Here is a 27,642-nt window from a genome sequence, read left to right as displayed (position 1 = left end):
GATGCTATGCTAGTTGTTTTTTTTCTCTGCATGTGAAAAGTTATCTAGTTATTTTTTTTTCTCTGCATGTGTTTTCTCTAGTTTATCTGTGTATTTTCTATATATCTGGGTTTTCTTGTTTTTGTGTGTGTGAGAGAAAGAATATTATTTTACATGGAGATATTGCCAGTATTTTATTTAAATAACTTCTTTGTTCAGAAATTACTACACAAAGTTAACTATGCCTTTGAAAACTGTTAATTGTATCTTTGTGGAAAGAAACAATAATAATTTTAATTTAAAACTGGGAGTGAGACGAAATTGTAGTTTCTAAGATATGCTCACACAGAGCTCAGTCTAGGCTATAAGCAAAGAGCATTTGGAGGTGCTGACTGTATCTGAAGATCTGATGCCGAGAAGAGGATTTTATTGTTGGATTGTTTTAGCTGTTTCCACCTACGATTAATGTATAGAATATGAGAAATCCTAATGAATCTTTAGGAAGCTAAACTAGTATCTCTTAAAATTTCTGACATCTTTGGGAGGAACTGAAAGGTGCAGTAAAATAACATCAAAATAACATGAAAAGGATAAAGTAAATTGCATAGGGCTAACCTTGTGGTGTGTCACAGAGATCACTGTACTAGCATGTGCAAAACTTCCCATTCTGGGAAAAGAATTATTTCAGAGATATTTGGAATATGCCATTTATTTTCTATTACAACCTGGCCCAGAGGTTTTCTAGAATTGGAAAATAGCCAGACCATCTCCAGAGCAGTAGGCTTGAAGTTCTGTTGTGACTGTCAGTGTTCTCCATACATTTAAGTGTTAACATAATTGTTTACAGAATATTATATGCATTTCACTTCTACCTAATCTCATTGTTTTTATATATTTCTGTTATGTGTGTTTACATGAATATAAACTTAGTAAGCTGAGGATAATGCTACACAAAACTGACTTAATGGTAATCCTAGTGTAATACGATGCATAGATATTTTTCCAGAAGGAAACTCTGAAACAAACATTCCTATACATGCATTGGTGGTTCAGTGGTAGAATTCTCGCCTGCCACGCGGGAGGCCCGGGTTCGATTCCCGGCCAATGCAACTCCATTTTTGGTGTGAGGGTGGGAGGACTGCAATTTATACTATTTTTTCTTCACTAAGTTTACATTCCAGAAATCAACAAAACTTGTATTACCTAAAGTAGGACAAAAGCTTAAAAATAACTCTTTGCAATCATATAAGCAATGCTTTTCAAATAAGTCTGTAACATGAAGACGAAAGTAAAAAAAAACTTGAATGCACTGAAGGACTGTGAAGCTTTACATTTTAAAGCACTCACTGGATTGCTAAACAAAACCTTTGGAGATGCCGGGGATTGAACCCGGGACCTCACACATGCGAAGCGCGCGCTCTACCACTGAGCTACATCCCCCAGCTGACTGTGCCTGGTCAGTGAGGTATATGCATTCCACACATTACAGTACTTTATAGACTTCAGAATTACTGTATAATTGTACTACACATTTGCCACATGAAAGAGCAAAAAAGTGAGCCTATCCATGCAACACGCCAGGACAGTAATGTGAGAAAGACAGAGTACAGTACACAAAAATTCTTAATGAAACTTTACTTACCTTTTGAATGTTGCATTTTCCAAAGATCCTCCCCACCTTTTCTTTGTCTGATACAAGAGCAGGACAATAATTTTTTTACTAATGTTTTCCTTACACAATTGTCAGAAAATGACAGACACGTGTTTGGTTTGTCCAGTAGACAGAAGTTTTTTTATTAGGCACGTTTGCAAAGGTGGGTCCCTCCCGCAGCAATGGAGGAACCCCGAAACAAGGTCTGACAGGTTTTTTTATACCCCCTATCTGTCCTCCCCCTCCTAAGAGGGCTTGGCTCACAATCTCACCTTTTTTTTACCGCCCCAGAGCGCTGCTAATTAACCGCAAAACCGCAGACATTCCACTTTCCTAATCCAATCAGCGCAATACACACTGCAATACCCACTTGACCCAACAGCCGCCCCCTGCCGTTTCTCTTCACTGTGGTGCGAACGTGCCTCCTGCCTACAGTATTTCCTCCCTCCTGCCGTTCCTCTTCACTCTGGTGCGAACGTGCCTTTTGCCTACAGTATTTCCTCCCTCCTGCCGTCCCCCCCAAGGCTGCCCCATGGTGCACAGTGCTCTCCCCTAGCAAACATGGTTCGTTTGAGGCCCTCACTTCTCCCTACCTTCCCACAATCTCCCCTTTTTCTTTTCACGCCTCTGTTGGGCCTCAAACCTGGCTAACAGGATTGCTCCCTTGTCCCGGACCCGGGGCTTCACACACTGGGACAGGTAATTCCCACAAGCAGGGAGGCATTGCATTAAGCAACATACTAGGACCAGTAAGGCAATGAAGCCAATAGCTAGCACAGAAAGTTGTTTTAACCAAGCAAAGTTAGGTAACCAACTAGTGAGCCAAGACCAATTCCATCCCTCTGGATCCTCGGATATGCGAGAGGCTAAGGTCCTCAACTTGGCTAGTTTTGCTTCAATATAATTCTCATTGTTGGTTAGGTTAAAGCAACAAAGACCTTTAAAAGATTCACAGCCTTGTCCTGCCCTTAATAGGAGATAGTCTATAGCTATCCGATTTTGAATGACCGCCCTTCTGATCTCAGTGACTTCTTCAGTGAGAGCTGCAATGAGAGAGGATGTAAGGTTGACACTTTTAGCCAGGAGGCAGGCCACCTTCCTTAGGTCCAGATAAGTTCTTCCGCTTAGTGCAGGAACCCCTACTAAGGAGAGGGCCAGAGCCATGGCTTCTGTTTCGGACAAGAGTGTCACATCACTCTCACAATCAGATGGCAGCTCCCTTTTTCTTTTTTCTTTTGATGGGTGCGCTTGCATTGGAGGCAGGGCATATAGAGAGGTCAGGCGCCCTTTGGCACAAGGGCCCCCTGAACTATAGGCTGGAACATAGGTATAAGCTTCATGTCCACATAACAAAAAGAAACCTTTAGGTAGGTATAGAGGGGTTGAAGCGTAAGGGATATTATAGACCCCTCCACAAGTGAAAGCAGGACCTTTTGAGGGCAATGGGTGGGTACGGTTCTGGGTATTGTTGAAATATACACATTGAGTTGCATTGGTTATCCCCAAGAGATTTAGAGCCATTTGCCTTTGATTGGTCCAGGGTCTTGGTATGGGAGAAGACCCAAAATTATAGAACATCCCCCCCCCACAAGGGATCATCCCCAGTGATATCAATATTCGCTATCTGAGTAACATTCTTCAGTGCTTCCAAGCTGATGGGCATTCCAAAGAAACAGGTGGAAGTGACACCATTCACAGTTAAGAGTTGCCCCACACAAAAAGTTGTGCTGTTCAAAGCTGTCTGTGCCAATTCTACAAAAAAATTGTTGTTAGAGCTGTGCTGTAGAGCATCTAAGCAGTGACATAACAGAATAACCTGGATGCAAGCCTTTATGTTGGTCATCTCCTTCCCTGCCTTAGTTCAGTTCCTTTTAAGTTTTACTTTGAGTCCATCTCCCGGTTGGGCAGTCCACGGTCGGGGATCGGGAGCTCGCTTAACCCGATGGTAGTGGGTCCAATCCCCGTCGGGTCCGAACCGCTGATTCAGTTGTCAGGAGAACTTGGTATGGTCCCTCCCAAGATGGTTTCAGCTTCTCATCCTTCCACGTTTTTATGAGGACCCAATCCCCTGGCTTGTGGGGGTGTTGGTCTTCCAGCAAGGGGGCCGTTGAGCGAGGAGTCCCTGTTTTCTTAGAGACAAGAGAGATTGTGACAGTACCAAGAGATACTTTCTTAGGAAGGCATCCTTTAGCTCGGGGATAGGCTCTCCCATTGGAGCCAGAAAAGGTCTTCCCATCATCAACTCGAACGGGGAGACCCCCACATCCTTGCGAGGGGCTGTCCGCATTCGAAGCAGGGCAACCGGAAGTGTCTTTGTCCAAGGTAGCCCTGTTTCCAATCCCAGTTTGGTGAGATGTTGCTTCAACACCCCGTTGGCCCTTTCCACTTTCCCACTGGAGTCAGGATGCCAAGGGGTGGGGAGTTCCCATCGAACCCCAGGCTCCAGTACCACGGCTTTACAGTGTCTACCAAAGCCTGCACCCCCCAGTGAGACCCTTTGTGCAGTTTCTCCAACATCCCCCTCATGTCAGCACGGCTCACTACTGGGGTCCCCTCAATTGTAACCCAACGACCTGCTTCCTCCCTGCAACCTTCCCTTTCCAGCAGCTGTGAGTAAACCCCGTTCCAGCCAAATTTTCCCAAAAGTGTGCACTACTCCCCAGGCGTATCGCGAGTCTGTGTAAATGGTGAGGGATACTCCCTTTCCCAACTCTAGTGCCCGTTTCAAAGCGTGCACTTCACACAGCTGGGCCGACCAGTCCGCTGGTAGTGCCCCCTTCTCTACTGTCTCTCCCTCCGCCGCCACTATCGCATACCCTGACTTCCTTTGTCCCTGCTCTACTCGGCTAGACCCATCCACAAATCAGACCTCACCCTCCTCCAGCGGGACCTCCTGCAGGTCCTGCACCAGCCTGTAACTAATGTCCTTCTTCTTCACAGCTAAGATAGGGGAGTTGAAGGGGGACATAGCCGGTTCCAACAGCCCTTGCCGCCTCAGCCCATCTATGATGGGCTTCAGCCCGCGCCTCCCATCCCGGGACAGCAGGTATTGGGCTTGCCGCAAACCCGTCACCCCCGGTTTCAAGGGGATGCTAATTGGGGCGATGCGAAACCGACCCGCCCCCCCTCCCCTGCCCATACCTCAGGGTTCACAACCTCCACGTCCGCCTCCCGCAACAAACACATCCTTTCTGCCTGTTCCACATTCCACAACTCCACTCCTAGACTACCCATTAGATCCCTTCCCAGCAGGTTCACTCCCGCCTGTGGGATCAGTAACACATCTGCAGTTACCTCCTTCCCATTCCACTCCAATCTTACTCCCTCCAGTATGTCTGCCTTGACCGGAGAACCTCCCACCCCCATCACCGATACCGACGCGCCCCGGGATTTCGCAATCCCTGGGATCGGTTGGCACAGCGATGTTTGAGAGGCTCCGGTGTCCACGAGGAACTGCTGTTCCTCGCCGGTGGGACCCACTGTGATGTTTACCAAGGGTTCCCCGTGGGTTCCAGTTGGGGAACCATGACCCCCCTAGTTGTAAAGGGGGAAACTCCTCTCACCCGTGGGGCGATCCACCTGACAGTCCTGAGCAAAGTGTCCTACCTGCCCGCAGCGGAAACAACCTTGCCTATCCCCAGTCCACCTCTCCCTTCTGGGGTCGACGCCACCTCTCCGGGGCCAAGGTCCCTGGACCAGATGGGGAGAAGGTCGCGCCTCCCTCAATCCCTCCCCCTTTGTCTCATTCTTGGCCGCCGCCTGAACGGCTGCCATCATCATTTGAGTTTTCTGCCTGGTCTTCACCTCCTCCCTCCCCACATAGGTCTGTTGAGCAATCCTTAGAAGTTCCCCTATCCCCTGTTTGGTCCAACCCTCCTGTTTTTGTATCTTCTTCTGAATGTCTGGCCACGCTTTGGTGACAAACTGCATTTTTAACAAGGTCTCAAAGGCTGAGGTGTCCGGAGTCACGCCCGAGAATTTGGTCAGGCCAACCCGGATCCTCTCACAAAAATCTCCGGGTGATTCATCCTTCCCCTGGGTTACCTCAAAAGCCTTGGTCAAATTCTTCCCCTGGGGCACTGCTGTTCGGGTGCCCTCCAAAATCATCTCTTTCTTGTGTCTCATGTTCTGCCGATGTGCGGCATTATTGGGATCCCAATTTGGGTCCGCCAGAGGGAATTTAGTATCCGTGGCTGGGGCATTCGGGATGTTTGTATTTCTTCGCTCCCAAGCGCGGCTCGCCGAATCTGGCCCCTCTCTTCTGGCGTATAGAGGTGGGCTAAAATGTAATTCAGTTCCCCCCAGGAGTATTCCACCGGGCCGAGAAAAAGTTCCAATTGTTCGGCGGCGGTATGGGTGTCCTCTTGCATATGAGGGAGGGTCTTTTTTAATTCCCTCAACTCACTGGGTTTGATGGGAACCGTTACGTAACTGGTGACGGCCACCCCCTGTGCGTTCGTTCCGTTCGGGACCTCCCGGACGGGGAAGGCACTGGCTGACCTTAGAATAAAGGGCAAGTTCTGAATGTCTTGGTTCAGCTGGTCCAGCTCTTTCCGCAGCCCGGGATAGGCTGGGGGTGCCGGAGGGGGAGCAGTAGGAAGAGGAGGAGGAGGAGAAGGTGGCGGCCCCCATTGGGGTCCAGTCAGCCAGAGGTCCTCCTCATCCTCCTGTTCTTTTTGGACAAAAATTTTGGCTAACTTGGGTCGAGGCCCCTCCCAATGAACATGGAACCAGACTTCCACATAGGGTTCCTGTGTTAACTATTTATGCTCCACAATGTAGTTTTTTTTAGTTGGGTCACCCAGTAATTACTGGGGATTCCAAGAGCATCCCAACGGTAGGGGAATTCGGGGTCCACTAGTGGATATTTTGGCCATTCTTTAGTGCACAAAGTTATCATGGTCGGTTTCTCCAGACCCCTGGTGAATGGACACAACCAGGGTGTCTCCCATTGTTGCAACAATTGTCCTAATGGAGAATCCGTGGGGATTCCCCCTACTGCGTTTTTCCCACTGGCCCCTGGCCTTACACTCTTACTCTGCGCCTTACCCATCCTTCCTGACTACGTTTCCCACCTTACAGAAGGTCCCGGACTCTTCTGTCCCCTTGCGGCGTCCAACGTCTCGTAACCACGCTAATCTCCCCGAGATTAGTGGCAGGTTGTACTCACCAGACCTCCCGGAGGTCCCCTCGTCGGCCGACTTCCTCTTTACTTCTGTCTGACTGGCGATTGGAGTCTGTCCCGGACCCGACTCCGGGGAAAACGGGAGACACCTCAACGGGGTGTTACGGCCGATTACTCACCGGTTCCCCACAGACTGGTCCACGTCAAGGACTCCTGCCTGGCTCGCCAATTTTGTCAGAAAACGACAGACACGGGTTCGGTTTGTCCAGTAGACAGAAGTTTTTTTATTGGGCACGTTTGCAAAGGTAGGTCCCTCCCGCAGCAATGGAGGAACCCCGAAACAAGGTCTGACAGGTTTTTTTATACCCCCTATCTGTCCTCCCCCTCCTGAGGGCTTGGCTCACAATCTCACCTTTTTTTTACTGCCCCGGAGCGCCGCTAATTAACCGCAAAACCGCAGACATTCCACTTTCCTAATCCAATCAGCGCAATACACACTGCAATACCCACTAGACCCAACAGCCACCCCCTGCCGTTTCTCTTCACTCTGGTGCGAATGTGCCTCCTGCCTACAGTATTTCCTCCCTCCTGCTGTCCCTCTTCACTCTGGTGCGAACGTGCCTTTTGCCTACAGTATTTCCTCCCTCCTGCTGTCCCTCTTCACTCTGGTGCGAACGTGCCTTTTGCCTACAGTATTTCCTCCCTCCTGCTGTCCCTCTTCACTCTGGTGCGAACGTGCCTTTTGCCTACAGTATTTCCTCCCTCCTGCCGTCCCCCCCAAGGCTGCCCCATGGTGCACAGCGCTCTCCCCTAGCAAACATGGTTCATTTGAGGCCCTCACTTCTCTCTACTTTCTCACACAATCTATTTCTTTATGAAAGACATTCACTTCTGTGCCAGTCTTATTTAAAACTGACACACATCCATAACACCAAAAAACAAAGCAAAAAAATGATTAAAGAAAATTAAATTCCCTCTTTCTTTAAAAGCTATTTCTACTTGCCTGATCCCCAATAATGTTTGTTTTCAACACAGTAACTAACCATTAACTCAGCCATTTTGCTTCTTTTGACAATCACTTCTCTCAATATCCCACATAACACCCACCACCTTGTTACGATTTCTCCATCCATTTTCCAGTTTTTAGTAAACATTCTACCAAGGCATATGAATTATCCTTGTTCTAGTTTTCCAGCATTTTTTCCAGTTGCTCACTCCATTCTTCCTTTTTTGGCGGGGGGGGGGGGGTGCCTTCAAGTCAGTTTTTGACTCCTGGCAACTGCCTGGACTAGTCCCTGCAGTTTTCTTGGCAAGGTTCCCCCCCCCCCCCCCGTAAGTGGTTTGCCCTTACCTCCTTCCCCAAGGCTGAGGGACAGTGACTGGCCCAAAGCCACCCAGCTGGTCTTGTGCCCAAGGCGGGCCTACAATTCACAGTCTCCCAGTTTCTAGCCTGATGTCTTAACCTCTACACCAAAATGGCACCATTCTTCCTGCCACACACAATTACCTTGTTTTTTGATAAATTAAATTTTAGATCTGTTCTCATCATATTATACAATCTATTGTTTACTGCAAATCATTGAGATTCATAGCCAAGAAGATGGCATAGTCTGCACACCAAATACATATATATTTGTTATCTCTCACCAACTTAGTATACGCAAGTATTCCTTATACATTTATCCACAAACATCCAAGGAGAGAAGCACAAATCCTAGTCTCATTCCCTTCTTAATGCTGAATCATTTACCAAGTATTCCACTTATTCTCCTGCATCCTTTACTTCCATTATACGCTACATTCAACAATCAAGTCCCAATGCCATATTTATACAAAAATCCTATAACTGAAGTCTATTCACTTTAACATACTTTCAAATTTAGTCTCACAAAGATTTTTGTTGAAGAGCAAAAATCCTGTCTGCACACCCCTTGGCTCAACATAAACTACACCGCACTTCCCAGATTTTGTTAATTATTTTCTCTTGTAGCCTTTCAGTCAGAATTCTGACACCTTCCCAGACATTATTAAAATATTCTTAATTTTTATACATCTAATCTATCACATAAACAGCTATGAATGTAATGTGCACACTTATACCACAGGTGACAGAGCAATAACATTACTACCCATTTTTTTTCTTTCTTTTCTTTAACTGGACCAAGAGTATAATATCAAATATTTAAATCTTATTTATCAATTTAAATGCTGTAATATGTTCCTTTGTCACAAATATATACTCAGCATGGAGTTACACCTACAGCATGGTATTGTTACAAACATGCAAAGAGGAAAAACACCTTGCTGCACAAGAAAATTAGCTTTTTTTAAAGAAAAATAATATTGGATGAGGCATTGCTATAGGGAAAGGCTGACAGCAGCAAAGTCCAGAAGTTTTTTAGTAGGACTACTTGAGCAAATAAAGGATCAAACGCAACATTTACACAACTATTTAAGAGTTTAGGTAGTCCTCGACTTACGGCCATTCATTTAACAACTGTTCAAAGCTACAACAGTGATGAAAAAAGTGACTTATGACCGGTGCTTGCACTTACGACCATTGCAGTGTCCCCATGGCCATGTGATCAAAATTTGGGCACTTGGCAACTGGCATGTATTTACAACGGTCGCAGCATCCCATTTGCAACCTTTCCAGGGAGCTTCCGACAAGTGAAGTCAATGGGGGAAGCTGGATTTGCTTAACCGCAGCAAAAATAGTCGTAAAACTGGGCACAACTCACTTAACGACTGCATTGCTTAGCAAAAGAAGTTGTGATCCCAACTGTGGTCATAAGTTGGGGACTACCTGTGCTTTTTTATCAACCATGTCTTGGAAGTATGTAATATGGGCTTTCTGTCACACAACCTCATCATATTCATCATCATAACAGCTATACTAAAAAAGAGCAACTGAGGTAGGATTGTTTTCAACCCACAATTTCTCTTCTTCATTTAATCCATTTTTCTTTTGAAAACAAGTAATTTGTCAGAAAATTAATTTTTGAAACACTGGTGCATATTTTAATATGTTCTCCTGATGCTATTCTCCCTTATCATGTCCCTGCTAGCCCTTTCCAGACAACTTCTCTGACATTTCAGGTGACTACAGCTTTGGAACCTTAGAGAGGAAAATGTGTCTTGTTCTTGCAGAAGCCACTGAGACACCTTTTATTAGGAAGAACAGTGAAAGCTTTGAGAGGGGCTGATAATGGGCAGGGGAAAAATGGCGGGGGGGGGGAAGCACCAATGTGACTTTCAGTTTACCTGATTTTATTCAAAGCATAGCATTCGCTTCTTTACATATAGGCATGGGGTACAGTGTATTTGTGCAAAATGGTGTATGTGGTAGCTATGTCTCTCTCTTGGAGCCTGATGCATTACCACCTTTCATCAAAATTAACCACACAGATGGACTGCCATGAGAAAATGCACTTATACCTGTTGCAGCTGTAGTTTGATTAGTCAGGCTTTGCTTTCTTCCTTTTTTCTAGACACCACCAAGAACACAAGCAGGATTGTGCTTTCAATAAGGCCTTTAGCAACAGCAACCCAGTGAGATGGCTTTAGGCCAGTATCATGGGACTCCTTATCTTGGAAGATTTTTGCTCTACCACATAGCATTTACTCTTTTGAGTTTTGGATGGTTTCATTTTACACTCTGTGCTGGTCTATGCTGAATGATCATTTGTGTGAGGGTCAGCCAGTCCATTATAATAACAATGCCCAGGTATCAACTGCTCCTCCACCCAAAAGTAGGAGGCTCTCAACCTATTACACTGCACAGAAAGGAGAAAGCCCAGAAAATTAATCTTGCTTCTAGTATAAATACAGCTTCCATTTAGTTAACAGCTTTTCTCGCCCTTGCCATTAACTTATCAAAGACCTGGGTCCCTTGCAAGGCTTCTTGTTCTAGTACCAGTCAGGAGAAGCCTGGCAATCTGTTTGGTTTCGTTTAGGATGTAGTGCCAGCTCTTATCTTTTTCATAATATTTAAGTAAGACTATAAACATGCTTAATCTGTATTTCAACAAGTGGCTGCCTCTGGCTGACCTTGGCTGATCTAGAAACTAAGCAGGTTTGGATCTACTTAGTACCTGGAAAGCTTCTATATCAGGTCAGTGCTATAGACCACATTGGAAACCTAATAATGATAATAAATAAAATACACACACACCCAACACCATTCTGGAAGAAGGAAATGACAAACCACTTTAGCATATGTCTGTATTATCACTAGGTGAGCTTGACAAAACAACTTTAATCTGGCAATGGACTGATCAAGGGCCAGTTCAATGGACTGAGGGCCAATATAGTGAACCCAGTTTAGTATAAACATGGCAGGTGTCATGTGAGTGATATTCAATTCCTTGATGCTTGCAGAGCCATTTTTATAACTAAGAAGCTCATATGTTCTCTGCAGCACAGATGACCTTTTACCAATTTGATCTGGCACTCAACTACTCCACATACATATAGACTGGCTTTAGCAATCAGTGCCTTGATATCACTCATTTAGATCAGCATACTGCACATGGGAGGGGCTGCCTTTGATGTAGTCATTTCAGTGAGTACAAAATACAGCAGCTGAAATACTAAATGGAACTGGTTATCATTCTAATATTGCATTATTTTGCCTCACTAGTAGTTTATTTCTAAGTCCAACTCAATGTGCTTAAGTAAGTTCATTCCTTGGCTAGAGGCCATATGATGGAGCATTTCTATCCATGTATTCCCATGAAGTTCTCAGGGCGCTGATAGACCATGAGAGCATTTATTTTCAGTGGTGGTCCTTCACTTAATACTCTTTTCTAAGGAGTCTGCTTACTGCTTACTCTATTCTCCTTCTGGCACTAGGCAAACCCATTTTATCCCCCAAACATGTTTTGTTTTTCTTTTTAATTCTGTTATCCCAAGTTTTTGATACAAGGCAACTAACAATATTTAAACAAGCAAGACTGAATAAAGTCAGGACATAAAAACTCAAGTAAATGCTACAAATGATGTAACAGATAAAAGCAGTATTTTAAAGAGATAACTTGCTATTTAAAGATAAATTTAGTGCAAGACATATTCCAAATACATGTATCTTTACAAGCAGTTTCCATTAATACTCGGTTCCTTTGGTAGGTTTTGCTGTTGCAAGGATACTAAATGGCGGGTTGAACACTTATAACAAGTGAAAATTCAAGAGTAGGAACAATGCCAGTAAACTGGTTTTTCAACACATCTGGCCAGGAAACATCCTATGTAATCTATTAAATTGTGATTCACCCAGAACAACTTTTGGGGAGCTGTTTGTGTCTCATAAAATTGAGCTGATGTGCTCAGCAATAGGTGAACCAGTCCATATTCTAATGTCATTTCCTTTCATTACAGCACTGCATTGTTTTTCAAAAACCTTTTCAGGTAAGTTTGTAAAAATGAACATCCATTTTGGGGAGCTAGCCCTACAAGATACTCTACTGTACAGAAAAAAAAATCTGTTTTCATTTTTGAGTAATATTGTTGTCCGGAAAATATAACCTTCCTGCATGGCAGTTATTCAAACCCTACCCTTTCCATTTCCTCGAGGTTTGTATCTGCACCAAAAGATGAAGGCCTCAATCCTGAAAATTCCAGTATTCTTTCCATCCAAAATTCTGCAATAAGCCTGCAGAATAATAAAAGCTGGTAGTTACACGACTGTATTCTGCTAAGTCTAATAACGTTAACACGTTTCTTCTTTTAGCAAGGCTACGTCAACGCCTAGTGACAAGGTATTTAACTAGGGCGCTACACCTTAGCACTACCCCCTTCGCTTCCCCTCTAGGGCTCAAATGACGTGGACCAGCCTAAGCGGCTCCCGCCTACCCCCCAGCTCGCCCAGTTCTTCTCAATCAGACCAATCCCATAGCGAGAAGTGGCTTTCCCGCCGGTCTAACCGAACCCACTTCTCTCCCTCCCCCTTTCCTTTGTCCGCATTCCTCTTGCTCCGCCCAAGGACTTGTTTGCCTTTCCAAACGAGTGGCAAATCGTGATTGGTAGTTTCTAGGGGAGCCAATCCGTGAGGGGCACCTCAGAGGAGTTTTATAGTTTTAAAAAAATCCGCACACGCTGCGTGCACGCTGACACACCCCGCTGGGCTTTCCCTCGTGTGTATCGCCACACCTTCTTCTTGCAAACAGAGAAGATTCGCTGGGGGGATGCAGGCGCGGGCACGTTCCCTTTACAGAAATCGACCCCCCGCCCCGCTGAAAGTCAGTTCTTAAAACACAACTTTCATTTGTTCCAACACAAGTCGCTCTTGGATTGGTTGATTACTCAGGAGTCTCGCTGCTTTCCTAGCCAATCAGGGCGCACGACTTCCTGTAAATTCGCCTTCTGGGAAGGAAAGGCTTTCTTTTCTTAAGGGAAGGGTGAGGAGGAGAGGAGGCGGCGAGAAGAATTGGAAAAAAGAATTGGAAAAAGAAGGGGGCGACATTGATGCTGCAATGAACGTCAAAAGAGTGTGCCTGCTAACGCTTCTTCTAGCGCTGGCGCAGCTTGCTGTATTAGCCAGGTGTCAAGAGGAGGAAGAAGGGGGAGGTAAGCCTTTATCTCTCGGGAAAAAAACCCTGCTCTCTCTCTCGATGAAGATTCTCAGTCATCCAGGTGGAATTGTCTGGAGGTTGAGCCGTGGCAACTGGACTTCTTTTCTTTTGGTTTGATACGTTTCGCTGCTTGCCCAAGCAGCTTCTTCAGCAGACAAGCAGCGAAACGTATCAAACCAAGAGAAAAGAAGTCCAGTTGCCATGACTCAACCTCCTGCTCTCTCTAGTCTGAGAATCGCTTGGCTGAGTTACTCCATCTTCCTGAGGTGAGAAAGCTCAAGGGGATGATGGAAGTGGCTCCTTCCCCTTCAGGACAAGCGGAAGGCATTTTGGGTTGGGAAGGTGGACAAACTAGAAACGGAAGATCGCGAGGAAAGCAGAAGAGACGAAATAAAGAGGTGTGGAAGGGACCCCGAATGCCTGGTGGACTTTTCGAATTGATGGTATTTAACATCCATATGTGTTTGTTGAGAAGGATTTCCTCCTTCAAAGTTGCAGACATACTTTGATTCTGCACGTATATTGTTTAGTCGTTATGCTGCTTTTCAGATGCCTACATTGCCATAATTTCCAAAAGAGGGTAATACATTTGTGTGAATGCTCAGGGTGCTCTGCTATAAACTTGGAAGATGCTGCTTTCAAAACTGGGGAGAAGGAACGCCAGTTGATTTACCAATTATAAGTAAATAGAATGCTCTTGTTCAAAAGCAGTGTTTCTCTGAATACTGGGCAACAACAGGGCAAAGCTGTGACTTTCTTGATAGCATGTAGGAAATATCTAACTGCCACTGGGAAAAAAGTTGAACTTTCAAAATGACTTAAGAATTTTGGAATCACCTTGTTAGCTAATGTTTTTGCTGTGTGTATGGAGACCTTACTTTGCCCCCATAACTCTTTTTGGGGTACGCACATGAAAAAATTACCAATTGCTGTTTTGAGTACAGAAAGCACTTATTTTTCATATAAAAGATCTCAGTTTCAGTCATTGACATCCAGCAGGCAGTAAAATCAGTTAAAGGCTCCTGTCTGCAATCCTGCTGCCAGATAATCATTACTGAGCGATAACACACACTCTCTCTCTGTGTAGAGAGAGAGTGTAGTTGACAGAACAATGACAGAATGCACTGTATAGGCTGTGGAAACAAAATTTTCTCCTGTACAGTTAGCGGGTTTATGCTAGGATGTGTCAGTTGTTTGTTGTGGCGTACATATTAGATCTCTTGGGATGGTGTGTTTATATTTTTTTTAATTATGTTGATTTAAACACATATGATTAAATCTGCCTAACCCTGTAATTAGTTCAGCTTACACAGGCAAGTTGGCATCATTTGTACTGATCTAAAGTAGTAAACATTTCTTTTTCAGCTAATTCATTCCAACATTCTGTTTAATTTCATTCTGCCTCCTTTAATAGAGTGAGTCTCTTAGTTGTGATTTATGAAATATTGTTTAAGGACTTCTGAAAAACATGCCACTTGTATAAGTATCTGTCAAGATAGGTTATGGCTAGTATAGGTTGGAGTTCTTTTCCTTTTACATATTAATCAATGAGAGGTAGGATTTAGGAATGTAGTACATGGTTTTGAATTTGAAGAGGTTTAAGCCTGAAAGAGGCTGTTTTGACTATTCTGGAAGTGTTTCAAATTAGTTTAAACTCTGTTGAGCTCATAATGCTTCCAGAATGGCTGTGCATTCTTAGTGGTTTACAAGCTTGAATTTGGGAATCTTTGGGTAGGCAAGTTGTTCAAATGGCATTATCTGAAGAGTGTACTGTCTAACATACCTGCTAGTGAAATATTTCATCAATAATTTAGCAATGTAGTGCCTTCCTAATGTGTTGATCTACAGTTCCTACAAGCCTCAACTCTTAATACTAATTGTGGAAGTTATTGGTTAAAACATGTAAGGATGGCAGATTCCCTACTTTAGAAAGTGAACAACATTTTTCATGTGCAATTTGTTGCATGGTGACACTGATTTCATACTTTCCCCCACCAGCAAACATTTACATTTATCATTTATTTCTTAATAGAACTCCAATAAAAATGCATAACCTGCCAAATGCTAGACAAAATTAAGGCTTTCCAGATCCTTGATAAGTTCCAAGCCAACAACCACCAGGAGATACTATATTTCCTCAGGAGGATTTAGGGGGTCAGAAGCTGTGCAAGACTGTATGAAGAGCACCACTGTATAACTGAAGTTTTGAAAGAGAAGTATGGTTGGGGGAACAGAAGTGGGAGAGATAGTGTGATATCATTTGGATGGTCTCTTGTGGTCCATTCTAAACATTTGGGCTTTGCTGAAATAGGGTTGTAACAGCACATTTCATGTGCATTGCAATGCAGAGCTTACAGGATTAGAAAACTGTATTCCTTTTAATTAGATTCTGTTGCCAGTGAGGAAACTGATGATGACGACGATGAAGATGATGATTCAGAAGTAAAAGAAGAAAATGGTGTTTTGGTGTTGAATGATGCAAACTTTGATAGTTTTGTTGAAGGCAAAGATACTGTACTTCTGGAGTTTTATGCCCCCTGGTAAGCACGATGCTTTCACGTTTCCATTTCTATCTTTGAAACTGATTCTGGTTTATTGCTGTTCAAAATACAATGGCTTATATGTGAATGGATGAAAGCTGTTGCAGCTGAGCAATTTTAACAGTATTAAACAATTTAAACAGTATTTTAAATACTGTTGCATTGGATGTCATTAGGCCTCTGGGTATGTTTCAGAGTGTGAGCTTTGGTGTTTAAAATCCTAAGTGGCTTGAGTCCTAAGTTTTTGGAGAACTGCCTTGTCTAACTAGAACCAGCCCATCCAGTCCATTCTTCTCAGAATTGTTATGAATTCCCAGCTTATGAGAGGTGAGGTCAATGGAGGCTCCTATCCTATGAAAGAATCTCCCTCTGGAAGCCAGACTGGCAACATGTTAGTTTTTGTTTTTATATTTTTATTGTCTGGGTCTTTTGATTCTGTTGATCTATAAAAATAAGAAATAAATGCATAAAAGCATAGCATTATTTGGGTGAACAATTTGACTCATGTGTAAGCCCACAAGGTTAAAGTATACCAGTGATCCAGCAACTAATTTTTCAAATAGTTTCCCTCTATCAGCAACCTTATTCATTCCTTCAATATGATCAGAGTGCTACTTAGCTAAGCACTGTCTTGAGATAAAATTGCCTCTGTCCTTAATCTAAAGTTTCTTAGTTTCTCTGTAGAAACAGAGTAATAAAATAAACTTCTGTCCAAATTTACTTTCTTGTTTTCTTTAGGTGTGGGCATTGTAAACAGTTTGCTCCAGAATATGAAAAAATAGCCAAAACACTAAAAGAAAATGATCCACCCATCCCTGTTGCCAAAGTAGATGCTACAGCAGCCTCTGCTGTGTCAGGTCGATTTGATGTTAGTGGTTACCCGACCATCAAAATTCTGAAGAAAGGGCAGCCAGTGGATTATGATGGCTCAAGAACAGAAGCAGGTAGGTAGTTTTTTTTAATGTATACATAAAAAAAGTGCTTTAACATAAAAGTAAAAAAAAATAAAATAAAAAATATATCGTAACAGTAAACAGTTACAATTCTATATAGAAGCAGGTAGGTAGTGACTTTTTTTCTTTGACCTACATTACACATGAATTGAAATAGGAAATTGTGCCACTTATTTACACACAGCCTACAGTTTATTCCAAATGCATGAGACCTCCTTGAATGATTTCTTAAAAATATAGGAAGGCAGTGTGGTTATTTTATTTGTTACAAGAGTACATTTGCTGAAAGATGCACTAAGAATCTGAACATTTTCTTTCTGTGCTTCTGGGAATCATGTAAAGACATACTTTAGCATCCTCAGAGGAAGATATACAAACTGTATTTGCACTAGGAAAATCTTTATTGCCCTTTGGGCAAAACCTGGAAAGAGGATGCACCAGATATTTGCTACATCAATATGCATACAAAGGATTCCTATAGAGTAGCTTATGTTTGCTGAAGATTTTCTATTATAGTGCCAGCCCATGTAATCACTTGTTGATTAATTTTACAAGCAGTTCGGGGAAGAGTACCTTATTTTTTCCACACAATTCTATTGTTTTGAAAATCTAGAATGAGATGTTGGTTCAGAATAAGGACTTATTTGCATGCTTTCTTTCATACAGTGTGGTGCTTTGTATTTGAACAGAGTCCGAGCCAGTTTTCCAATCCTCTCAAGAAGATGGCTGAAAAGATGATAATACCATGCCCAAATGATATTTCTTATGGCTTGATTTCTGCTTGGTATAAGCCAGTTCTCCAATGTGTTATCACATTTAGCATGAATCAAAAACTGAATACAGAATAGCTCCATAGATACAGATTCAATTCTCAGTGTCAGTATTGCCTTCGCTGAAGTGATTTCCCCAGCTACAGCATTTCTTACATTGGAGTGGTTAACACATTAGTCTCTAATAAGAATAAGAAATGATTTATATGAAAATGCTATAGTGGTGAAGGCAGAAATCTGGCCTGATTAAAGTGCCCAAGACCCTTCTGTTTCGGAGCAAGATGCATTTCCAAATTCTCTGTAGTATACAGTTGTCCTTCTGTGATAATTACACTTGATGCACATTTTGCTAGTTAAAAATAAAATGAGTCTCTTCATATTGTGTGTTTAGAAATTGTGGCTAAAGTAAAGGAAGTTTCACAACCTGATTGGATCCCTCCACCTGAAGCTACATTAGTTTTGACAAAAGAGAACTTTGATGAAACAGTGAATGAAGCAGACATAATTCTGGTTGAATTCTATGCTCCATGGTAAGAAGAAACATTGTATTTTATCATAGATATCATGACTTTTTTTCCTCCTTTGGCAGGACACCATAAGCTGACACTGTTGGATTGTGGCACTTTTTTCTAGAAAGTTTGACCTTTCAAAATAGGTATCCTTTTCATGTATTTCACTGCTTCCATGTTTGCAGTTCATTGATATTTAAAAATCCTGCAGTTTTTTAAAATGTCTGACTTATACATTGAATAACTTAAAAACAGCTAATATTTCAAAACAGAGTTGTGCAAAATTATCCCCTTTTTATAGCTATCTTCCTGTAGGCTGGATTTGGATATTGAGAGTTAATTATTTTAGCTAGTTAGATCTTGACGCAAATTTGAACTTCCATGGCACATGTGTGCTTTTGAATTGCTTTTTAAAATTGAAAAATAGATATGATTCTATTCTCTTTAAGCCATGTCACGTTTACCATAGGGTTCAAGTATATCGCATTCCTCCCTGAAAAGCATTATGTTATGATCTGAATTTTGGAGTTGAAAAGCAGCCCATTGAGGACAAATTCATATTTTTGGTATCAGCTGCACATCCACTTGAGGATGCTACTCTTAAATCTGCTGCATATCCAAGGCACTTATTTGAAAAAATGCACACCTAGCATTCATCCTTGACCCAGGGGTATAGCCTGTAGAAATGTATGGTCACTTACATTTCATCAGATGCCATGTGTAAAAAAAATTTGCGTTGATGTTTTACTAGACATGTTGCTGGCTTCTTCGGGGCAGATGTGAAACTGAACATGGCAATAGGTATCACTTCCATAAATACTGTACATATTCATTGAAACAGAATGCCCATAACCAATTGCTAACTGCTGTATAGATGCTAATTTGTAACACTGTTACATCAAAATTTGTGTTTAAATAATGTTTACCTAAAAAAATAACCTCAACAGTAACATTTTTCCCTTTAAAAATGGACCAAATTTTTTTTCTCTTTCATCTGAAATATTTTTTTCCTTTCATTTTGCTTAAAAAATCCACAGACCGATTTTGAGACCTTTTAACTGTGAATTTCTCACTCTTTAACCTCTTTCTGCCTTCCTTCTGATATAGGTGCGGACATTGCAAAAGATTAGCTCCAGAATATGAGAAAGCAGCTAAGGAGCTTAGCAAGCGTATTCCTCCTATCCCCCTAGCAAAAGTTGATGCTATTGCAGAAACAGATCTTGCAAAGAGATTTGATGTGTCTGGATACCCTTCTCTGAAGATCTTCCGCAAGGGCAAACCTTTTGACTACAATGGGCCAAGAGAAAAATATGGTATGGCAAACTGTCTTCTGTTTGCAATAACCTAAGGATTTGTTCCTATTTCCATTCAATAGTTGGGGAGCTGAGACTTAAAGAGAGCTGACTTCATGAAGCCAAAATATGGAATGAATATATATAGAGAGAGACCAAGCTTTCTAGGGTCAGCTTGGTTCCCAAAAGGAAAAAAAAAAGACATTACTTCAAAATTCCTTTCTTTTACATACCCTTTATTTTTTAAAAATAATACTTTTTGGAAGAACAAGCATAATTTTTAGTTGATGGAAGCTGCTGGCTGCATACTTTGTAAGATTAGCAGTCTTCCTTTTTTCAACTCTAAGATGATACTAAATGGATGCTTTTTCAGACAATAACAATCTATTTTTGTTAACAGGAATTGTTGATTACATGATAGAACAAGCTGGCCCTCCATCCAAACAAATACAGGCCATTAAACAAGTACAAGAATTTCTGAAAGATGGAGATGATGTTATTATTATTGGTGTTTTTAAAGAAAGCCAGGACCCAGCTTATCAACTTTATCAAGATGCAGGTACATTTCCCTTTTATTATGAAGTTGTAAACATTGCTCAGTACTGGCACATGGAAAGTACTTTGTAAAGCTTTCTGAGAATGCAGAGTAATGGAAAAATGTCCGTCAAATTTTAGATAGAGAAATGAAATAATACCACACTGTCTTCATCTCTTATAATTGCAGTGCCATGTTAATTCTCAAAAGGTGGTTTACCTCAGTTGATAACCTCCTATTACTGCTTTACTAAAATGGAGCAATATCATCTTCTTGTCTCTTTCAGAAGAAAAAATAATATATGTATTGAAGTAAAATAAGATAAAGGAGAAGGCAAGAAAGAATACACAGAACTAAGTGTGGGATTTAAACAGGTTAATTTGCTATTATCTGGCAGCTGATAGAGTTTCTGTTTTGATAGTAAAGAGGCTCTGCAGAGAATGGGAAATATGAGGAATTATCCTAATTAAAGCATTATATAGATGATGTCATAATGTGGAACTTCAGCCCTACAATGGTCATCCTGACTTAGAACATAAACTAAAACTAGGGTGAATACAGAAGAGTTTTGCATTTCTTTGTATAGTTATATTTTAATAAACTCTGGGAAATAGCAATACTGTGTGAAGTATTCGTATTTTTCAAACTTCAGAATGTCCCAATTTTTCTTTAGAATTTTTCCTCTAATTCTTTGGGTTTTTGTTTCAGCTAACAGCTTGAGAGAAGAATATAGGTTCTACCATACTTTTAGCAGTGAAATATCAAACTTCCTAAAAGTAGATCCTGGGAAATTGGTGATGATGCACCCTGAAAAATTTCAATCAAAATATGAGCCTACAATGTATGTTTTGGATATAAAAGTGAGTAGCTATGTCAAGTCCATATTAGGTACAGATCAGTTTTATTCTTTTGACTGAGTTATTTGCATATTTATTTATTTATTTATTTATTTATTTATTTATTTATTTATTTTTAAATTTATATGCCGCCCATCTCCCCCAGAGGGTAACTTTGGGTGGCTCACAATTAAAAACCAAGACAATAAAAACAATAAAAATATAAATACCCCCCAATTAAAACATAAAAAACAAATCTATAAAAGCAATATAATTTCCTGATTTATGATGCTCCAGATTACTTTTTAGAACTATATAAGTATTTATTTGAAAAACTGATTCAGGCTCCAAATTATGCAGTTACTTTTGCTGTTTCATATTGGGTTTTCTTGTATTCTGAACTTGCCACGCTGGATGCAAACATCGAATGGGATTTCATAGTCATGATCCTTAGCTTAAGTGAAGTTATATTCTGTGTGTGTGCGCGTGCATATAAACATACCCTGAAGTTCACAAATCATGAAATGCCTACAATCCAGAATAGTTAGGGTGGTCAATACAAAGGATAGAATCTTTTATGGCTAGTAATCCCCAATTTTCATTAGATTCCTTAGTAGACTTTCAAAAAAAGGTTGAAGGCCCACTTATCTTCAGTAGCTTTTTCTTGAACTGCACTTCTGGCTAATTTTGGTTCTTATAACTGATGTTTGTATTTATTTTTTCTCTCTTCTCTTCTGTTATGGACATTAACTTGGGAGGGTTCCATCCTTGCTGGTGTCCCCAAAATATAATTTTAAATAAATAAACAAGCCAACAGCATTCTTTCATACTTCTTTTTGCCCCTTTTCCCAATTTTCCCCTTGCTATTTCCATTCTGTAAAAGAATTAGATGTTTTAAAAAGTTTAACTATATGTGTGTGGGAGTGGGGGTATAACCTCTTTCCAGTTGCATTTCTTCTACAAGAAATTGGTTTTTAAAAGCTTCATAGATAACAATGAATGTTTTTAAAGGCTTATTACTGCACAGTAATCCAGAGTCAAGGAAAGGTTTCAGTGGACCAAATGTAGAGAAATTTGGGGCTAAATCTTGATTGAAGATTCTTCACTTAGTATTTCTTTTCATTTGGCTTTTGTGAATGAATAAACCTCAATAACTCTCATAGAATATAAGATTCTTCAGTTCTTTGTTAGGATTTGTGTATGAATATTCTTCATAATGAAACCTCTCATAAGCATTACATCCTCTAGACTTAGTTTTTGTTGCTGTAAACAGGAATCTACGGATGTTGCTGAAATGAAAAAACATGTGATCAAACATGCCCTACCTCTTGTTGGTCATCGCAAGACTGCTAATGATGCCAAGAGATATGCTAAGAAGCCCTTAGTAGTTGTTTATTGTATGGTAGACTTCGGCTTTGACTATCGTGTTGGTAGGTATATCTAATAAAGTAATTTTCTTAAAAATCTAGTACAACTTAATTTATAAATCTCTAAATGGTACGCTTGCTGTTTCCCAGCTACCCAGTATTGGCGAAATAAAGTTTTAGAGGTGGCTAAGGACTTTCCAGAATACACTTTTGCAATTGCTGATGAAGAAGACTACTCTTCAGAGATAAAAGATTTGGGACTGATTGACAGTGGAGAAGATGTTAATGCTGCTATCTTTGATGAAGCTGGTAAAAAATATGCCATGGAACCAGAAGAATTTGACTCTGGTGCACTTAGGGAATTTGTTTTGTCTTTTAAAAAAGGTAAATGGTCTTTCCTGGATTTAGGTGTGTGGTTAGTTCATAGGCTGTTATTTTCTCTAGCAGAAGGTAAAAAAACACAGACATAGCACTATATGGAAATAGTAAAGACTGGATTTGTGAATCACACTAACTCATGGTGTGGTTTGTTTGATTAATTAATGTGTTTGAACCTAGCCATTGCAGCATGTTCAGGAAGCGCTAGCTGTGTATGATGAGTAAGCTTCAGATAGGCGAAATTTTGTTCCAGCCTTTCTTAGCCCAGTGTCTCCATTGTTGGGATAACAGGAATTGAAGTTCAACTTTAATGAAGTGCAACAGCTTGGGGGAAATCCTTTGAAAAATGTAGTTCCACACTTTGCATTCTTGATGAAATTTTGTTACCAGGAACAGCATATTATATTGTAACCATCCAAAATATCACAACATAGTGAGAAAGTTTTTAAGTTTTTCAGCAATCTACATCTGGCTGAAAGTTAAGCAGAAATTGGGGTGGGGGAAGGACAGTATATTGTGGGGTTTTCCCCCCTTCAGTTATGCATCAAAAGGCTATAGATGCCAAATGCTCTGAAAGACGTTTCCCATCAAAGTGAAAGGATTCCCTTAAGTTTTGCCTTCACTTCTGAGTCAAATTCTAGTGATGTCACTGAACTTTTTATGAACCTCTGTGGTAAATGAGAAGTATTCTCTGATGATCAGGAAGGGTGTTTTGTGTTTTGATTTAAAGAACAAATCAAAACACTAGCACGGAGGAGCTAATTTGGGGATTGTAATTTTGCAAGTGGCAATATAGTGGATATGGTCTTGGTATAACTGTGTTCTTCTGCTTCCTTTGTAGGTAAACTAAAGCCCATTGTGAAATCCCAGCCAGTACCAAAAAATAACAAAGGTCCAGTGAAGATTGTAGTTGGTAAAACTTTTGAATCCATAGTAATGGATCCAAATTCTGATGTTCTTATAGAGTTCTACGCTCCCTGGTGTGGGCATTGCAAGAAACTAGAACCCATCTATATGGAATTGGGTAAAAAATACAAGAATCAGAAAAATCTGATAATTGCTAAAATGGATGCAACTGCTAATGATGTCACAAATGACAATTACAAAGTAGAAGGTTTCCCCACCATCTATTTTGCTCCCAGCAACAAGAAGAAGAATCCAATTAAATTTGAAACTGGGGAAAGAGATTTGGAGAACTTGAGTAAATTTGTTGAAGAACATGCCACCAAATTAAGCAGAACAAAAGATGAACTTTAAGTAGAACAATTTTCAGATTTAAGGAAAAGTCAGTGCAAACTTACTGAAAGAATGGGAGGAGCAGTGCAGCATCTGGAGAAAAGGGGATTTGGGGTAGCAAAACATTGCAGTATGAGATTTTTGTATTACAAAGCAATTCTGAACACTGCACTTTTTGATGTGAATTTTTATTAGTTTAATGGTTTTGAACCAAGAAAAATACATTATTTTTTTGTGACTAATGATCTTGATTCTTTTTTCTTTACGTGAAAACACAGCTTTAACCTTTATTGAAGAAATCATTAAGGCTAATTCTATCTGATTTCTTAATGGAGAGAAGGTGATATGGACATAAAAAGAAACTTTCTGGTGCATGACCAAACACTTGGCAATATATGAACTGATTCTTCCTGGTCTTATACTTTCTGTGTCTGTGCAGAACAGAATAATAATTCTAGATGGCAATAGTTTCTGTGCTTTATTTTATCAAGTGACCGCTAAGCAACCTACATTCATATCTCTTGTGAGATTTATTTTTAACAGCTGTTACAAGTTAAAACTGATTCCAAGATTATAAAATGTCTGTTCCTTAGTTATTGCTTAATCCCAGTAAAGTACCATTACCATTATACTTATCAGATATTCGAGGTGAAACTCACGCATGGCAGACTTCCAAAAGGAAGAATTTAAAGTATGGAAAACTAGTGCACCTTTTTTTTCTTCATAACCAAATTACTCAATTGTATATTCCTAGGCTAGTTTTTCACTTTCATAAATCTAAATATTAGCTTCCTGTGAAAGGAGTTAATCTGGATATTTGTTGAACTCTGCTGTTAGGAATTAAGACCTACATTTTGTGATCATAAGTTCTGTGATGGCCCATTAAGTGACAGTAGCAAATGTATTCTTGTAATCTTCATGTAAAAATAAGTAGCCTGATGACATCTCTGACAGTCCCTTGGCATTGGCCATACTAGCTGGATTTGGTAAGAATTGAAGACAAGACAATCTGGAGGACACCAAGCTGCATGTCTGTACCTTATGTGATGAAGATGCTTGAACGAAATGATTCTTATGCTGCACTGAACATAGATACACATCACATACAAAGAGAGTGTACTTCAAGTATGTTTGAAGTAAGATTCTTGATTGTAGGCTAAAGAACAGTATCAGCAGGTATGATTCCTCAGCTTCCAGTTTGGGTATATTCTCTCAGTAGGGAAGTACTGGTGTTGTCTCCACACTGGCAGGTGGTAGCACATAGCCAGTCTTGGCCGATCTATAATACTAAGGTTAGCCCTAAGTACTTCTTAGATGTGGGGGCAGCCTGAGAATTCTAGGGCTATTGGCTGGACTGGGAAGTAAAAAAAAGAATCCCTGAAGGAAACAATAGCAAGCCATATCCATAAAGCAGCCAAGAAAACTACATGGATATAGGTATTAGGAATCAAGCTCAACTTGGGATATTTACCATGCTTTAGTGCTAGCTATAGAATTTTGGAAATCCTTACCACTTCCAGATAGGCAGAAGAGACGCAAACTGAATTTTCTCTTAGTTTGCATCTGTTTGGACACATAACAAAGCAGTCTGTTGTGCATCCCATGTTCCTAATATGTTTGATTATTTTTAGGCCTGTTTTTGTGAAAATTTACTCTGAATGCCAGGGCCTAATAAATCTTGATTGTTTCTTCCTGTGCAACATATACTGTAGTATCTTAATTTTTTCCTCTTAGTTTGGTTGAAATTCGTAACCTGCATTACATATTGTCATCAAAAGATATTCTAGTAGTATCCATGAATAATACTTATTAGTTTTGTCTAACTATATAACTAAAAGAATTGCCAAAAGTTTTCTATTCACTATTGCCGCCTATTAAAGTAGTTTCCTTCAGTTATTCTTTGGGACACAGGGTGTTGACATGTTCTTTGCATTAATCAGGCTTCTTTTCACCTTTGATATATACTGTGAACTATTTAAAAATACTCATAAGATTTTAAAATCGATTCACAATACATTGCTCAACTTTAGGATATATGTACATAAATATTGTGAGCCATAGTAAATATAGTTTCAGATTTTCATCTATCACAATTTGGTATACATATGGTTACTTTAAAAAGATACCTTAACATTAATATACTGTTTTTATAATTAAGCATAAAACTATACAGATGTAAAAGGAAGCCAAGCTCTCTGTAATTGGCAGTCCCCACCCGGGCAATCCACAAGTGTACCAATAAATGTTCCAGAGTCACTATAAGTGAGATGGGCGGCTATACAAATACAATAAATAAATAAATGCCTGCTATTACAAAAAGAAAAAAATTGGAACAGGATGAGTGCCTCATTGAAAACATCCAGCAACCATGTTGCTATTGGTGTTCTGTGGTTTTCCAAACAATAAAGTTATTGGCACTGGGGGGAAAAACTTTTCATATTTCAGTGATCCCAAGAGAGATTCAACTGCACTTGCCTCCTTATTGGTCTTGATCGATTGTTGGAGATCCAGGGGGGTGGGAGGCTAGATCAATATATATATATATGTATACATATATGTATATTTATGGTGCTGTGCCCCATCATTGGCACCTAATTCTCTTGATGCAGGAATCAGTACAAATATGCTTCCTCACAGTACAGGCAGCACAGCAGATGGCATTATGTTAATCTAATGTATATATTAAGCAGAATGAAATTGACTGATTCCTCTTAAATTTGGCTAAGTTTTCAAGTGATAACCTCCAAAAAATTAATTTATTCTTTATGTGACACTTATTTAGAGCCCTAACCAAAAATTGCTTATTTGTTAGTGTGGTTTCTATTTTCCTATTATCCCTCCTTAAACTCCCTAAAATAATGCCAAATTACTTTTTAATACTATTTTATGTACATAATTCTAAGTAGCTGCTTAGGACCTCTATACAAATACCGTTCTGAAACAAAGATTTAAAATCAATGGAAAATGCAAGGGTCTGAGGACAGCTGCCCTCCATTATTTCCTACTCAACTACTGTATGATAATCAGTACATACTGCAGTATATCATACATACAGAAAACTGAAATATAAGGTGATATCTGCACTCAGATATATGTGACATATTGAGTCTAAGTAAAGTAACATACAGCTATAAATTTTTCTTTCTGGAATAATACAGCTGATTTTTCTGTAGCTGAAGCAAGCTAAGCCATTCAAAGGCAGCCAAATCTTAGAGAAAAGCATTTGCACCTTTGAGGAATTTGCAACTACCTTATCAGAGCATCAAACATATTTTAAAAGTGTGACAAATCAAAAGACTAGTCAAGGTCAGTAGTGGGAAGGGGGGAAAGAGAGAAGAAGGAGATCAATCTGTTACTGACGGTGAACAATCAATTGAAATTGAAATAATCCACTACTTTCGGACCAGCCAGGAAGTGATGTAACCTTACTTTCTATTTATGAGTCTTTCAATTCCTCTTGTTTAGGATACAGTGAAATTGTATTGCATTCGATCCCTTTTAAAAAGTGATACAGTAGATATGTTTAAATGTGATTTGTCAACCAAAAAAATAACGCAAATGTTCTTTAAACCATACATAAGTTTGCATATTAATCCTGTATCTCGTACCCTTATGCATGATGGGAAACCAATATGCAAAATATAGCCGTGAGATAGCTCCAGCGCGGGCAGAGCAAAGAACAGCTGTAGAGGATTTGTGAATGCTGCAGTTTTATAGGCTTGTTACACCTGCTACACATATGTGTAAGTTGATATAAATAAATGAGCTGCTACAACAACAAGGGAAATTCCTTGTTACAACAGTTTAACCAATGGATAATATTGGCTGCTTTGCTGACAAAGCACAGTTCAAACTGCGCTTTCTTTGGTATATAGTTACAGTATACAATTTATCCCATTTCA

General features: G+C 40.4%; 1 protein-coding gene and 2 non-coding genes across 3 annotated transcripts; 2 read left to right on the top strand and 1 right to left on the bottom strand.

Annotated features, from left to right (window-relative positions):
* Nucleotides 1–1,017: 1,017 nt before the first annotated feature.
* TRNAG-GCC (transfer RNA glycine (anticodon GCC)) lies at nucleotides 1,018–1,088 on the top strand. Its single transcript has one exon. It is a non-coding gene; the product is annotated as a tRNA-Gly (tRNA).
* Nucleotides 1,089–1,347: 259 nt separating this feature from the next.
* On the bottom strand, nucleotides 1,348–1,419 carry TRNAA-CGC (transfer RNA alanine (anticodon CGC)). The gene has a single exon. It is a non-coding gene; the product is annotated as a tRNA-Ala (tRNA).
* An 11,637-nt stretch (nucleotides 1,420–13,056) lies between these two features.
* PDIA4 (protein disulfide isomerase family A member 4) lies at nucleotides 13,057–25,444 on the top strand. The gene is made up of 10 exons (XM_007428540.4): nucleotides 13,057–13,319; nucleotides 15,711–15,864; nucleotides 16,603–16,808; nucleotides 17,979–18,117; nucleotides 19,204–19,409; nucleotides 19,789–19,947; nucleotides 20,632–20,783; nucleotides 22,033–22,189; nucleotides 22,277–22,510; nucleotides 23,346–25,444. Exons 1-10 carry the CDS (start codon nucleotides 13,226–13,228, stop codon nucleotides 23,759–23,761), a joined length of 1,917 nt encoding a protein of 638 aa, XP_007428602.1. The 5' UTR covers nucleotides 13,057–13,225; the 3' UTR covers nucleotides 23,762–25,444.
* The last annotated feature ends 2,198 nt before the right edge of the window (nucleotides 25,445–27,642 follow it).

Source organism: Python bivittatus, unplaced genomic scaffold, assembly GCF_059951505.1.
Source record: "Python bivittatus isolate LINGU-HERP-01145 unplaced genomic scaffold, Pbiv_v1 ctg000610_np1212, whole genome shotgun sequence".
NCBI lineage: Eukaryota > Metazoa > Chordata > Lepidosauria > Squamata > Pythonidae > Python > Python bivittatus.
The sequence above is the reverse complement of the archived record's forward strand: the minus strand, read 5'-3'. Positions and strand labels throughout refer to the sequence as shown.

What these genes read in the sequence shown, in the direction of transcription:
- PDIA4 (XM_007428540.4), top strand. Translation starts at nt 13,226, where the DNA reads ATGAACGTCAAAAGAGTGTGCCTGCTAACGCTTCTTCTAGCGCTGGCG. An exon ending in TGGCTCAAGAACAGAAGCAG is followed by an intron (nt 16,809 to 17,978) that starts GTAGGTAGTTTT and finishes TTGTGTGTTTAG; the next exon opens with AAATTGTGGCTAAAGTAAAG. An exon ending in TGTATGTTTTGGATATAAAA is followed by an intron (nt 20,784 to 22,032) that starts GTGAGTAGCTAT and finishes TGCTGTAAACAG; the next exon opens with GAATCTACGGATGTTGCTGA.